Source organism: Diorhabda sublineata, chromosome 3 (assembly GCF_026230105.1).
Source record: "Diorhabda sublineata isolate icDioSubl1.1 chromosome 3, icDioSubl1.1, whole genome shotgun sequence".
Lineage (NCBI taxonomy): Eukaryota > Metazoa > Arthropoda > Insecta > Coleoptera > Chrysomelidae > Diorhabda > Diorhabda sublineata.
In genome coordinates this window covers 19,513,621-19,530,560 of record NC_079476.1, presented here as the reverse complement: position 1 = coordinate 19,530,560, position 16,940 = coordinate 19,513,621, and the positions used below count along the sequence as shown (strand labels likewise).

The 16,940-nt window shown below is 30.9% G+C and overlaps 1 protein-coding gene across 1 annotated transcript in view; it reads right to left on the bottom strand.

Annotated features, from left to right (window-relative positions):
- Nucleotides 1–16,940, bottom strand: part of LOC130441137 (discoidin domain-containing receptor 2-like) — a 442,354-nt gene that overhangs the window by 162,377 nt on the left and 263,037 nt on the right. The window contains exon 6 of the mRNA XM_056774687.1: nucleotides 8,166–8,345. Within this exon, the coding sequence (XP_056630665.1) occupies nucleotides 8,166–8,345 (180 nt within the window). The remainder of the gene's footprint in view (nucleotides 1–8,165; nucleotides 8,346–16,940) is intronic.

Here is a 16,940-nt window from a genome sequence, read left to right as displayed (position 1 = left end):
GTGGATGATAAGGCATTTTGTGGTCTAATTAATAGATTTTTACCATGAAAACTGTAAACGCTTGCACTTTACTGCAGAGTTTTTCAAATACTCTCAATAAATTGGTACGATACTCGCCATTGATTGTTTTATACATGATGGTATTCAGTGTGAACGAAGAGGACAACAGCGTTAACAGCTGACAAATCCGACTCGGCTTTCTTTGATGACCTAGTATCACAATGCTGTTTGATCTCTGGTATGGTAATCAAACGCATTCTTGTATCTCAGTGATCATATTCAAAATTGACGCCAGTGAGATGTTTATAGCTTCCAAAATCTTTCTGAGAACCATATTTCGAATGTAATTCGTTTAATTTAACCATCGTTGCCATCGACTTGGGAATCGGTGCATTGTCTTAGTGAAACAGTGGTTTTTTCTTCGACATATGAAGCCGTTTTTCTTTGATTTTTGCTTGTAAACGATCCAACAACTTTATGTAGTATTTGATATTGGAGATAGTCGATGAACAGTATTTCATGTGCATCACAAAATATTGAAGCCATACACAACTTGAGTAGACGCTCTACCCATTCGTCTGCTGCCATCGGCTGATATTTTTACGGCCTAAACTATCTCACGCAATTTTAATTTACGATAATATATAACCAATTTATGGGCTTTTTTGATGTTTTCTGTAGTAACCACCACAATTGGACGACCAGAACGTTCACCATCCACGGTATCTGCACGACCACTTAACAAACCAATGAAAATGGTTCTTTTTAATAGATCAGAGTACGGATAACATTTTTAAAGCTGAGCTTGTATAGTATTTTTTTTCATCAAGAAGCAATGATAAATTAACATGGTTAACAGTTTTTTTAAATAACAAAAGTAGTTTCACTTGAATTTTTGCCATTGACTAATCGAAATGTCATTTTTACACATGGTCTTTTGAAAGTTGGTACTTTATAAACGTCATATGATTTGACAATGGCAGCGCCATCTGTGTGTCAGTCACACGTCATATTAATTGATGTGATTAGTATCTTGTTCTACTTTTTATATTGAATAGAGATGAAAATTGCTGCTTGGCATTATAATGTCGAAGTTCTCAAGTATGGGTGGATTTTTAGTATGTTTTTGTAACTTAATTTTTTTTACTATTGTCGATGTGAAACACTTGAATGATTATCAGATGCGAATTTATTTATTATATTACACAATTCTAATAGACAATTTTCGATCGCCTTTTGGAAATATCTTACTTTCTGAACTTCTACATTTTATGGTTTTATCATTACGTCTTTTTTTCTTTTTTCAAAGCACCAAAATCTACATCCTATCTGCCAATTCTAAATGCAAAAATCAAAACTTTGCAGCAAGTTCTGTTTATACTTGTTAATACCGTTTTACATCCAACGTCTCGCATACTGCAACTAATTAATAAAACAAACCTTTGAACATCTCGCTACCCTTCGAATAAATAAGTATTCTCACTATTACAACTGAAACTCTAAATAAAATTAACAAATAGCTTCATATCAGTTTATTGAGTTTTTTCTCCCAGATAATTTGAAACATTGATTGTGCATGGTTTTACCGCAGAAATCATAATTGAGGCATGAAACTTGTATTGAACATGAAACAAGAGAAGGAAATAGAGTTAGAAATAGATCCCACATGCATATAAAGAAAAATAATATAAAATAATATAAAAACGATAAATACTTGAAGGAAAATCAAAATATCGAGTGGTTAGAGATAGTAAAAGCCCGCTAGAAATTAACATGAGCGACGCTCTGATGATTCGAAGAAAGAATATAAATAGAAAAATAGAAGACTATTAACACGATATATATACATACTAGAAAAATTCGAAAAAAATAATACAATGAGTAAATTATACACTGATATCAATTGAAATTAAAAACATTCGGCATTCAGTGCTATAACATATTTCTGAAAACACCTAAAGTTGGTATATCTCTTTCGATTATGTTTGCGAACATTTAACGACTTTTATATTATTTCAATTTAAAATTTACCTTAAAATGTTTGGAATTCTGATAAAACAAACCACATGCAAAACTCCAAAGCTTGTTTTCCATTTTTATAATAAATTTTCCGAGAAATTTCCATGTTATTCTGAACGATCCGTCTGGAATTAGATATTTTCCGAAAGGCATGTCTATAGACATTCTCTAGGCCGTGACGGTGGGATGCTTTACTGCAAGATCGCCTCTAGCAAACCGTATCCAGCGGCGGAGCGAAGCAATGTGTTGACAACATAAAAAAAAACTATTACATTTTGTATATTAAGATTAACATTGACTTCGTGTTTTCCGCAGCGTTGACGCGCAATTCATTATGATTTAATCGTAGGTATTTTTTTAATTAACAGTGTGAATTATTTGCACCGTCACTGTTCCTAGTTCAAATTTATTGTCCCTGCGTTACTGAAAGTAAACATACCAGGGAATACTTATGTATTGTTGTATAAATTTTTTTTTAGAAAAGCCGAAAAATGGCTTGTATACTGGCGAGATAATCAAATAATCATCTATTGCGTTGTTTAGAATGACATTCTATATAAAAGTGAATATATATTATAATAATTGAATTGAAGATGTATGTAAATAAATATATATAAAATTAAATGAATACTCTCTTTTTAACATATATTCCAAGCTTTTGAATAACTTCGAGGACGGAAATTATGGTTAGAATAGAGGGAGAGAAAGAGAGAGATTGAGAGAGAAATGCTTTATTGTCAAAAAATTGTTACAATTTGTAGACAGAAGCTTGAAAACCTAACTTAACCTAACCTAACGTAAAAAACAAACATAAAAATAACTAAATAAAGATACAAATGAAATAAAATTTTTTTAAGTACACGTATATATAAGTGCAATGTATATATAATAGAATTATTTCTATCAAGTCTCAATCTGATTTTAAATTTCGATATATTTATTTATTTGTGAAAGAAATAACAAAATATCAACTCCGCAATTTATAACTAAGTAATTTCCTGAAATATATTAGAGTTAATACACTTTAGTGTTTAATTTTGCCACAACCCCACCACGAAAACGCTTATAACCCAGCTGGCAAAGACTTCCAATTCCCTTTTTTTATTACAATTTCATAAAAAATCATGAAATCTTGTAATTTCGAGATATTGCAGATTTTATAGAAATATAATTTGACATTGACAATTTCCATTGTTAGGGTTAAATATTGAATAAACTATATTCATTTTGTATAAAGGATTTATAATCAATATTAGCTAGCATGGCTTTAATTGATATATCAGAAATTCAGTTATTATAGGTCTAATACTAAACTTAGGACTTAGTACAAAATGTCTCAAGTTTTGAGAAAGGAATTTATTTTCTTACAGTATCGAGTTCATTCTGCTGTTATTTTCAATTTGAGATTGATATATTTTTCATTATATAACTTGTTGTCTACTAAAGAAATGTTCAAAAATAAATTCATTTATTTTATTAATTATTTGGTTGTTTAATTTCAAAAGATAATTTTCAAGGTTGAATAATGTTTTTTGATTAAAAATAATTTCATTACTCAGAAGCTTTTTCACAATTATGAATACAATAACTCTATATCTGATATTATTCTATAAAAAAGTGGGTAGAATGATTTGGAATTTTATCTTGGACCGTGATTTCAAATTTTCAATTGCTCTTTACCATAAGTTCTTGAGAAGGTATAAGTTGAAGTTAGAGTGTGAAGGATACACAGCTGCACGCCATCTAAAGGCCGCAGGACATAATTAAATGTAATGTAACGTAATTCTGACGAAATTATATTATTTTGTGAAGTATTAAGAAATTCACTGCACGCTATTAATAGATAACAAAATAAATATACAATCCAACAGTTCTAGGAATAATTTCGATAAAAGTTTGCAAAACGTGGGTTTTTTCATATTTATTGACATCGAAATTTTAATTCCTCAAAATATGCGGCCATAATTAAATAAGTTTTGTCTTAACATCAACCGTTCTAGTCAACTAATAGCAACACTGTTTCTAATCCTTACCAGGGAACAAATTTTACATTTGACGAAACAATCTGAGATTAATTTAGAAGTCGACGATGAACTATTTAATATACCATTAGAATACTGTAAGCAGCATTCTCTTTTTACAAATCAATAGAGGCCTGTCAGTATTCTGAAAATTTTCCAACTTCCAAAGTAGATTCTATATGGGAAGCAAATGTCGACAATATTGCCAATTCACTTCTTGGATACATGTTATCGGAATATAGATCAGATAGCAAATTATTTTCGCTTCGGGCACCTCCATACAAACAGCATTTTTGTTTGGTGTGAAATTACATTGGATTCAGATTTTATAAAAGTTTTCTTAACTTTACTTTTTGAATACATATTCAAATGTGTATTGAACATTCGAATGTCTAGCCCATAATAAATGATTACAAAGTATTCTAAACCTTCACTAATGTGATAAGAGGTAAGTAGAATAATTGCAAATTGTCTTGGATTTAGGGATTTTGTACAATCCGATACGGTTTTCAACTTTTAATACTATTATAGGACAGTGAATGCTATCCAATATATAAATTGTTTTGTTTTTCTAATTAGGATAACGTTTTTGGTCTAATAAACAGTACATTAGGTACATGCAGGGATAAAAAATTTGCAAAAATTTCAAATATGGACACACAATTCACTCTGACAAAATTGCTTTAAATGTGCGGGAAATAAGTTGAATTTTTAGTCTTGGTTTGATGAAAAGTATTTGTATGTGACATTTAACAATTGCTAATTGCATGTCTGTGTCCACTGTGAATTTCTTTATTATCTTTAATTTCTTCTTGTTTCTTCTGCGTGGAATTTGTTCGGTAACGTTTATTAAAAATTATTTTTAGTATTTATTATTCTAAACTAGTAAGGTTTTACCCTAGTTTTTGTAATTCTTAATTTTCTAGAATGCTGGGTATTCATAGTATGGCGTTTGTTTGTAATAATGTGTCAAACTATCTAGTTCAACCGATATTTTGCATCCTCCTGTAATTGTTGCCATCGTTTACATGATGAATCATGAATTTAGTGTAATTTATTATCCCTATCAATCTTATTAGCTATCTTGTATGGGTGTTATAAATACTTCAGTTTCTGGAAAGAGTTCTTCTACTGATCGCAATGTATATAATAGTTGTTTGTCTATGTTTATGTTTTGTTGAGGAAGTACTGTCACAGGTGTTATTTGTGCATGGTGTATAGTTTTTTGTTAACTAATCCTAATCCTCCTTCTGATCCTACATGGGGATACCTCCGATGAGCTATCCCAAAAAATATCTCATTCTCTAGTTCAATCGTTCAAATGAGCTGTTTAAACATTTCATCTAAAAAATCTTAGAGCAGAAATATTAATATTTTAGAATTTATTTGTATCTTCCAGATATAAGGCGTATGTTGAAGTATATTCAAAGATTGTGTGTAGTAGAATCTTAAGTATTAGTTTAATTTTGTATCGATAATTCTGTTTCTTATTAAATTTGTATGGTTGATTTTTGAGATATTTTTATGTATCTTCACTATCCGTGTTTTTGAGGATTCCGTATTTGAAATTCCTTTTATTTCGAATTTTCCTCTTTGGATGTGTGGTATTTTGCGTTTGTTGATTCCAAATTCTAACCTTGTATCCATTGTGAACTCCCCTATTTTCAACAGCTTTGCATATGTGTTCTATTGCAAGTTAATTTTTTGTAATTTATATTATTTAAAATTTGCGATAGTGGATTGAGGCACAAGAAAAGGAGGCAGTTACGCACTAGCTGCTAAGAAAAAGCCAGCTCTAGCAAGACAAGGAACACCCGAGCTGTATAGTGTACTGCAGACACTCATAGCAACATTTATCGCCCAACAGGTAAAGTAAAACGAAGGACAAGAGGATCCCTAGGTTGAGTTTAAGGATTAGTAAAAACACAACAACATACAAAAAACGCAAAAAGTATAAAAACATCTTATGTTTGCCGAGTCAACCCACAAGAGGACACTCTCCGACACGGTAACTCCGCAGTTCATAACCAAGTGTCGAGTTGTACATCATATACAATTGTAAAGAACGCGAAGGACCACTCGGATTAGATTTTTCTTGCCGAAGAAGGTTGGAAAGGGTATACCCGAGCCAGCAAAAACACACACATACATTAAGATGTTCAGACTAAGTGTATAGCCAACAGGCTAACTCTTAACAAAAAGATAAGACTTCCTAGAATCTCCCATAGAACTCAGGGCAGACAAAGGAGTCTACGCGCGAAACTATGACGCGAACGATGATGAGGACCTATCGAAATGGTGGATGCTAGAGGGGACGGAATTTCTCACGCGCACAAGTGTGGCACAAGGAAACCTAAACAGAGTGTATTTCATGAATATGCTGTCTATAGTTATTTCTCCCTTGCACCATTCGGTTTTCCTAAGACTACTTTTCCATTCCTCTGTTATCACATTATGTATGTAAGATGTTTAAGTTTTAAATTATTTTAGTTAGTCCAGATAAATACTGTAGACTACGTTTAGTCAACAAAGCCCAAGTAACCAGACCCAAACGTTAGTCTTGAAACAGTTCCTCTAAATATATCCATCTCTCTATATTCATACATTAGGACAATTATAAGGAGTAGGTAATTCTTTCTACGAAAACTTATTTACTTTTAGAAATCGTTTATGCCTCTTAAAAGAAAAATAATATTCCCATTATCAAACTCTATCTACATTCTTCAATCCATTCAATCGGAAAATTTTTGCGTCATGTTTGTGTAGCTAATTATACGTGTTAAACTTGCAAACTTCTTTGGGTTAAGTATTTGAGTCTTTGAATAATTCAATATTTTAATACCTCGTATCAAAAACGTTTCAGCCCTGGATGATGGCGAAAAGTCGCTAATAAATAAAGTAATTTTATGAAAAAAAGACCCGGTCAAAATTTTGATTAATCACCAAGGGTTTTAACCGTGAAACTTTGGTAAATGAGTTTTTTGTTGAAATTGAAGATGAATGTAATGAGGGGCCCCATAGGGCTTTTGATTTCATTATGTACCTTATGAAAAATTAACTTTCCTATTGAATATTTTACAGATCAAAGTTACTAGAATTTTGTAATGAAAAGAACTATAATTGTGAAGGATGGTTTAATTTCTACTGATATTATTTCCAAAAATAAGGGCAGCGTTTACTAAAGCTGAATAAAAAGAATACAATTAAGAGCTTTCACATTAAGAAATTCGTATTTTTGGGATTGATTATACAGAGATTAAGGTAATTGATTCAATTTACTACCTATACCAATACAGAGTATGTAGATGAATCTGAATCAATTTTTTGAAATTAAATAGTGTTTAAATAGTTTTTCATTTTAGATTGTAGAGGATATGACGTGTGACAAGTGAAAAAATCATTTTTGTTCTCAGTAGAATATTTAGGGGAGAAGAAAGTGTAATACGAGAAATGACGATGCCATGATGGGTGAGTTGATTGGAAAATCCTCAATGGGGACGTTCGCTGATGAAGTGGAAGCAATCAGCTTAAGGGCTTAAGTGTGAAGTAGAGAAACAAAAAAAGAACACAATAAATTTCAATTGATACACTAATCAAAAAGTTTTTGAAAATAATCATCAGAGACGACTGATACTTTATCCCTAATCTACTATTTTTACTGATGATAATAATACGGAAATTCATACTTTCATCAATCAGTATTTGACCAACACAGTACTCCTTTTGTTTATCATCAGTACAAAGAAATTTGCTGGAAGAATGCAGTTCTCTACAGAATACTATACAAGGCTTTAATGGATACCAACGCTTAATAAAGTCACTGGACATGCTCAATAAAACATCTAATTCGTAAATATTTCCAATCTAACTGTCAAACGAATATCATAAAATGTCGATGTGAGAAGAAATAATTCAAAAGACATTTCTACACTCCTTGTCAACCTCACCCCAATCTGGTCGTTGAAGTATACATTTATTTTCAGTTTATAGATATTTCCATATATTTTTTATCTGTTCTACTTTCATTCATCAAAATATATATTGATATGGTTTAAAGTGTAACCAATAATCAAAGGATTGCTATAAAAAACACATTATGTAGATCAATATATTCAAATATCCTACCTGACTGCTCCCCTTGTAACTGCCTTTGGTAGTCATTATCTCCATAAAGACCATCTACTAATTGACCCAAACCACCTCTCATCATTCGTCCATCGAGAGTTCCATCGTAGCTAATATCTTCTAAATCAATATCAGGCTCCCGCACTTCACCTCTTGGTGCTTCGTATCTGATCACATTTTCTACAAAGGAACAGAACAATTGTTCAAACAGTTATATAAATCAACCACAAGAGTAATCTCATACAATACATCTTCAAATTACGGTATTAAGCTAAAGAAATTGTATCTGTGGAGGAACAATACAAATTTGAAAAAAAAATATTCTTCGTAGTAATCGCAGCAATGTTAGACGTAGTTAAGTTTTATGATTATTGAGATGGAGACATTAGATGATGTATTATCGAATAATCTTTCACAAAAGCACCAAAACTAAGCAATAATTTCATTTTGTGATAAAATATTTTCATTTCTCATAGTAAAAATCAAATTCTAATCCATGAAATTGATTAATTTCTATTTTTAATTTAATTACAAGTTTATACTTGGAATAATATTGCCACAAATACCATTCAGGGCAGACCTCCAACCCTATACGTGTAAGAGCAGGCTATTCGCACACAATTTGGGGTTTTAAACACATGTGCGGATACATTAAACGCCACTTCATCAATTTGAGTCTATCCCACTGCAAATTCAATATTTCTTTTCATGCGCAGTAAATCAAGTATACAATAGCTATTGAAGTTTACACACCGCAATATTCTTAAAAGTGTAATGAATTATATTGTAATTGCTTGTTTTCAGAATTAAAATTTATACTCTCAATAAAAAATAGAAGTTCTTCTTAAACTCATATTTTCAATAAATGAATAGAATTTGTTAAAAATGATACCGTTTTTCTAAAAAAACAATTCAATTTTGTGCATGCAAAGCTATGTAAGATAGAAACGTATTTTTACTTATCTAATAAAAAAAAATAGAAAAAAACTAATTTATCTTAATTAGCAATCATACGAGCTTTAACAACTATTATACAAAATTGTGTGTAGTATGGAGTTTCTCACTTATTGTAGAAACGGCTTGCGGTTTTGAAAATTTTGGTCTATAAGGTTTCTACAATATATAACATATACTATATTGGTACTAACATTATTGTTAGATCGTTCAATTTCCTGGAAAGTTAAACTCCGTTAGCAATATCACCTTGAAGGAAGAGGCTAACAAGCAACAATTCACAAAATCTTGACGAAACTCGTCATTATTTGGCAACGCTGCGTGAAAGATTCGTCAAAAAGGAGACAAGCCATATGTGATTTAAAATGGCGTCGACATGTTCCAGCAGGTGTTAAGCGTAAAGTACTCCAAAAACAGTAACAGTTCTGCTAGTTCGGTATCGGATTGATCAGATGATAGTTTAAAAGATGAAGATTATATGGAATCAAATTGTGATAGTGCGTTTAGCGAAGAAAGTAACTTTTTCAAGTAAATATTGACTTCTAACCTCATTCTTTTACTGTTTTTTTTTATTTTGACACTATTAAGTAAAATTATTAAGTTATGTGGCTTATTACAATACAATATACAATATAATAAAATATACAATAATATAAAACAAATAGCTCTAAAAGATGACACAGGAAAATAGTTTATTTTGTGTATTGCGAAGAGACTTTTAAGCTGAAAAAGGAAATAATCCAATTTTTTATTACCAGGTGTTTTTTTTGTTTTGTTTGATTAATTTGGTACATTTATATATCAATATAGTACTGCAACAACATTTTTGTGTCCGATTAATAATTACGAATTCAGGATTTGCTTACAATGTAAAATTTGAAATAACTCAAATATGTGACTTAATGACTTGTTGCCCTCTTCTTCCTAGCCCCTTAAATAATACATTAAGATGGCTATGTCTGCAACAATAACAAATTCAATGTCACGGTAGTATTGAAAGATATAATGGATCATTTAATTGAAAACAGATAATTAAAATGTTCAGTATACAGCGTAAAAGTCAATAAGAAAAGTAAAATAATTTATATTCTAATCGAAATCCCTCAACGCCTTTGATTAGATTGACAAAAAAGTTCAATCAAATTTGTGTCGCTGAATATTTATCCTAAACAGACCAAGTACTGCATAAAAAATTTAGATATTTGTATCATGTTAAAAAATGATCCACACTTAATATTTGGTAAACATCCGTAATGAAAATTCATCGTGATATAATATATAAAGTGAGATTGGTTCTAGAGATGACAAATAATGCTTTAGATACACGTCAAGGGTTTCACATTTTTATAAGAAAAAATTTCATTGCTTCAAAAATGTTTTTGCTGCTAAATTTTATTGATGGCAATTTTTTTAAATATAAAAACTAATTAAAAATATGTTTTTATAGTTGAAATAGATTCTTATTTTGATAATCATGCTGTAGGTGATCTATTGATTAATATAATTTTGGAAATTATCAATGGAAGTTATTTATATAATATTTTTTTAAGTAACTAACTATTACGATTCACTTTTTTAAATTCCACACAACAATAATTGACCTCAACAAGCTGGGGATCCAGCTCATTACTCGAGTGACATGAAACAATACCTAGATTATGTGTTTCTCAAAAGATGTATAAACGTTATGGTTATATCCAACAGCTTTTATCACCTGAGATAAATCCAAACAAACTATTTCCTGTGATGTATATATTATTTATATAACGAAAATATAGAATAAATAAAAGTAAAAGTATTATCTCAGAGTAAGAAGAATAGACAAGTTGGGGATGTTACAAAATGTACTGGAAAGGTTTAAAAACCGCATGTGCTGAGTAAAATAAAAAAACATTTCGAATTTCTGGTTTGCTTCTTTGTGCCTAATATTCGACTCTCGACTCAATTGGAAACAACATCCTAGAAAACAAAGCCAAATGCTATAAATTATTAAACATTATCAAAATTCTTTCTCATTCTCAAAATATACAGAGTCCTAATTCGTTCAAACTTAGATTATGGTTGTCACATATACATCTCTGCCTCCAAATCAGACCACGACGTTTTAAACTCGTTGCTTAATACAGCTTATGTCTTTGTCTAGATGCTTTTCTATTTCTATTTACAACTACCACTAAAAATTTATCATCCATCAACAATTTCACCAATAAAATCCGTGCCATTTATCTTATAACAGCTTGTCGGCGGCATAGACCTCCCACAAACAATCCTTTTCCTTATTTCTACTACCTCACTTTGGAGTAATGTTCTTCCTAAATTCAATGCATACCTTACGAGATACCACAAACACTTAACATCCAAAAAAGAAATCGAGAATGCTTGGAAAATCTTTGACAATAGAACCATTTTTCCAAGTGTGGGAATAGAAAATAATCCGTGGGGACTAAATCTGGCGAAAAGGCTACATTCATTAATTTTGACGATTACAATAACTGATGTGTGAGCTGGTGCATTGTCTTTATGAAATAACACTTTTTTCTTAGCCAATTGCGGCTGTTTTTACTTGATTTTTTCACTGAAATGTTGCAATAAGCTCACATAACTCTCACTGTTTATAGTTTTTCTTTTTTCAATATATTCAATGGAAATTATCCCATCCATCCAGTACCGCTTTGTGGATTTTCTCCAATATTGCTGTTGTCGTCACCTCATTTGGTCTCGTTTAAACTCTGCTACCCAATATTTGTTCTAGTTCATTTTTTATATCAATTGGGCTGAGGTATTTCATATAAATGTATTGTACCACATAACAGTGACCAATTTTTTCCATGTTTACAAATTCATTGAAAACGTTCACTTTTGGTGGCTGCCAAACAAATGGCATCTTTAAACTTGAAAAATACGCTGTATAGATTATGTACTTTCTAAAGCAGTGGTGTTTTTCATGCAACTACCGCAATCTCTAGGACTGATACTTCTGGGTCTATCCTCATATAATATTAAGTGATAAAGAGAATTCAAAAATCGAAAATAAAAGTTATAGCTAAAACAAGTATAAATTACCAAGTTGCACAATGATAATTTAAAAAAATTTAAATGTATATTCGCCCTTGCACATGAAGACTGCTACCCCCACAAACAGACCTTATATTGTGTCATCACAAATATCACACATATTAAGATAAAATTACTATAATTAGTAATAACAAGTAGCATCACAGTGGAATTCCTAATTATAATTTCAATATTGTTGTATCATCGAGGAAGTTATGATACATTGAACCAACCCGGTTAACTTTAACTAGGGGTCTTTTAAATTTCATGAGATATGACTAACAAAATCGAAATATAAATGAATTAATGATGCGTCCTGATTAAAAATGGGGTGTTGAATATTTTTAATACCCGATACCATTCATTAATGTAATGAGATGCAAGAGATAAAAATGTCATATGTTTCCCTTCAACTGTGCAGCCCTCCTTTCCAGAGCAGTATTCAGACAGATTCAATCCTTCATCGATTTTCATACGAAGCAGCTACAGTATGAAAAATAATACTAAATAGTTGAGAAATAAAAATATGAGGTGAATAAGGATTTTTCAACCAGTCCTTTGAGCGGCGGGAAATAATTAACTTCGGAATTACATTGTTTGAATAAAAAACTAAAACATATAAACAACAAATAAAATTTGCAATAAATGGCGTTAGTTTAGGATAAAACAATGTAATCGTTTTTGCAACAGATTTGCATAATTATCAATCGATAAATCAAATTAATCGTTTTTCTTTGTATGAACAACTATTTCTAAAAATTATGTTTTTTTGTATTTGGCTTTGTTTTAAGAAATTTCATATTTTTATGATACAATGTCAGCTCTTTTAATATCTCATGATTTGTTAATAAAATTTTATTTTTTCATCATAAGGATGACTTTTTAATATATTTTCCAAACATTCAGATATCAGTCACATATAAACAACATTTCACTTATTACAAGCAATCTCTTATATAATATAACTTCTACTAATCTAATGGTGTTTAAGATTTTTTAGTTTTAAATTGAATTGATTGAAATATTTTAATAATGTATGAGATACCTCTAAAGTTAGTGATGAAGCTCACTTAAATATTAAAAACGAAAAAAACTGTAATATTGGTTGTAGGCACGATATGAAAAAAATGTATTTGATCGAATTTTTCGTTTTTCTATGGGAACTGATAGCTCACATCCAGAAAAATGACTGACTTTGCTGCAATACTACAATACTAGTTGTGAAATTTATGATATTAAGTATGTAATAAACATTGAAGAGAAGCTGCATATACGGACCTGTCAAAGCTTCCTCTTACAAATGGATTCTTGTTGGGTGGTAGCTTGGAAATATAATTTATCTCGAACAACTTAAAATTGTCCCTCTGACTGAACTATAAACGAATTAAAGTTATCTTTGATCAACTAAAGTTGAGCAAGGCGAATCAAATTCAATATGAAATAAAAAAGTTTGTTAGGATTTCTGTAGGATTTTTAAAATTTTGAAAAGATGTTTAATTAATTATTTTTCGAAAATTGTATGATTTCAAACCTTCAAGATGTTAACCAATGAAAAATAACATACATGTTAGAGCCTATGGATATTCTATTTGACTACAAATTAATCGATAATTTCAAAAAAAAAATTTTCAGTAAAGACAAAAAGGTAAATGAAATAAACACAATTTTAGTTTGATAAACAACCTTCTAGTTACTAATATACAATAACATTATACACATTTCAGGTTAATCTTAGCATCTTAACTTTTATACAGTATATGTAAAAAAATAAATTTCTGATTTTTGTGGTTTCCGTAAGGAAAAAAATATATGTACAATGACTTTTGGGTTAAAATCATTCTAGGCTCAATATATTGATTGTGACTTATATCACAATGTGTTATGGTATACCTCGATAATAAAAAAATACGCGAAATAATTTTTTTTGAGTAAGCAAATCATTTCAAGACACGTAATTATACTCTTCATCGGATTCCACATTATCAATAGCCACGTCGAAATTCATTGGCCAGTCGAAAATGTTTGTACTAAATGGTTAATGTTCCTTGGGAATGCTTCCTTTCACCTGTTTGATATTCTCTATCTTCTCAGAATTAATACAAACATAGTCATTGTCGTAAGCCTTATCAGTTGGTAATATTACTTCTGCTGAAAGTATTTTTTAAGTAACCATCAATAAAATATTCGGAGGAAACGCTTCCTTTTTTGTATTTAAGACCCAGGTATGTAGACACTGCGAAGAATACTTTTTGTTCTTCTAGTACCTTTCGTCCAAAACATTTATCCGCCACACAATTTTTCTTGTAATATTTGGGCCACCACTTGTTAAATTCCAATATCTGAGATGTCTGCACCACGAATACAGAAAATTTGGAGCTTTCTTTCGCCAAAATATTCTTCTCAAACATGTATTCGATCATATTTGTTTATATGTCTTTTAGTACGCCGAAGTCTTGATCATTAAGAAGGAAAGATTGACCTCTGATAGGAAAGTAGTGCATTATTTTGTGTAAACTTTTTGTATCTGTTGGTTTTTATTCTGAACAGGGCGGTTGTCAGAAAAAATGAAAAGTTCTCTTATGCTTTGCATGCAGTATCATTGAACAAACTTCATTGGCGCCTCTGTTGACCATACTCACATGATATGTGTAAAATACCGATTTCACTGTTTTCGCATTTTTATATCCAAAACATTTGACCTGAAGTTGACTCAAATAGAAAATCCCCTAAACGTGTGTACACGGTAATGGCAAATTCTGCATGAAATCAAAGGTTATAGCTGCCACGTCATCACGAGTTTTCAAATTTTCTTTTACATCAGATACCTTTTCGTAAAATTTCTTTACTCTTGTTTTGTGGATTGCTAATTCGGCTTATACAGTTATGTGGCTTTTTAATTTTTAAGCTTGGACTTTTGATTTTTACCCACAATTATATGTATCCTTCTGAGGTCTCTTAAAGAGAAATTTTCCTTGGAGTACTTCACATAGAATTTATAGTTTACTAGAAAGTCCGGAAATTTATCTTTTCTTGAGAACTTGTGGGGGTTTTGTGTTGGCTTTCCGCGCTTGTCATGAGGAGTAAGTGATTTTAGAAATAGACTACAGAGCCTCCTTACGTTGTTTTTTGTAATGCCACAAACTGCTTGGAATGAGTTTTGGCAAACTTCTTTTTTTCTGGCAAAATAATGAATGAATACTGCCTAGACAGTGCACATTCCTTCGTGGTCTGTGAAATATTACAACATTATTTCAATCAATGGTTGCAAGAATATATCTTGCTCGTTCTTACGGACTAAACCATTCATTTTATTAAAGCCGTGGTCGAAGTCGTTTTGCACAAGATCGTTGGAACACTGTTTTCGGCAACTAAATGAAAAATAATATACTGGCTTTGTAGTTATAAATACTTTTTGAATTAACAAACAAATGTGTCGGAATCGTTTATCCTTTCCAATTTGTGTGTGCAACACCTTTGACTTTGGCATTTTCAAAAATATTTCTTTCTTTTTCACAAGGATATATAATTATCACTAGACATCTGACTATATCGTTAATAAGTATAAATTTGGTCTTTAAAACTACTTGAATTTGTCCAGGGAGAATATCAATATCAACAAGACTGCTTGGGTGCACTGGAACAACTGATTAATTGATCAGTCATCATGGTCAGAGTTAAAACCACGCATGTCAATGACTTACGTTATTTCAGCAGTTAACATACATATAATGTAGACTCATGATTCTCACATAACGACTTACGTTTTTTTCATCACTGAAAGATGTATTGTCACTCAAGCATACAATAGCGGTTTAAAAGTCCTCTTCTATTTTTTTGACTTTGTTTTTAAAATGAGCGGTTCAAATATAGTTTTATGCTTCATGAATTTGATCAATATAATAAAAACAATGCGTACTTGGAAGTATTCCAATATAATTTTTTCGGAAGCATTATTATGTCTGTTAAGAGCTTAATGGTTGAAATCGCTCCTATCATATAGAATGACAAGCATCTGTCATTATTTCTGTATACCAGATATTCTATTTAAAAATTAATATGAAACTATATTTATAATTGATTCAGATTCTCCTTTTTTTCCGATTAGAAGTGTGCCCAAACTTTTCGTCCTGTGACTGTTCCAACTCCGGAAATAGTGACCAAAATCAACCAAATTGTGCATGCACATTGTAGAATGAGCATCCAGATGATTGCCGAGAGTGTAAGCGCCGATAAAGAAACGGTTAGAAAAATTTTATACGAGGAATTACACATGACAAAAGTCTGTGCGAAGTTGGTGCCAAAAAATCTGACTCCTGACCAAAAGCTCTTGTGTCAACTGGTCTGCTCAGATTTCATGGATAGATTAGAAAGGTTAGAAAAAGATCTGAGTCCTAAAGGCATTCACTAAAAAGACTTCCACCACTACTTCGATCAATAGAAAAAACGAATGTGGCAAGGGGAGGAGAGTATATTGAAGAGGAGCATTCGAATGCATAATTTTTATAATAAAGCCCTTTTTTGTAACCAGTCTCGTTATTTAATAGCCAGACCTCGTAGGTCGTTCAAATTTAATCAGAAATTCAAGACTCAAGTTCTACTTCTAATTAAATTGCCAAAAGTTTTAAATTATATATTATTGATTATCTCATTTGTACGAAAGCAAACTTCATCATTTTTTAAACAAGAATGAAAATGTTCTACAGAAAAACCAGAAACAATGGAATTATATTTGCTCCAAATATGTGGAAAGAAAGGATATAAAAGTTG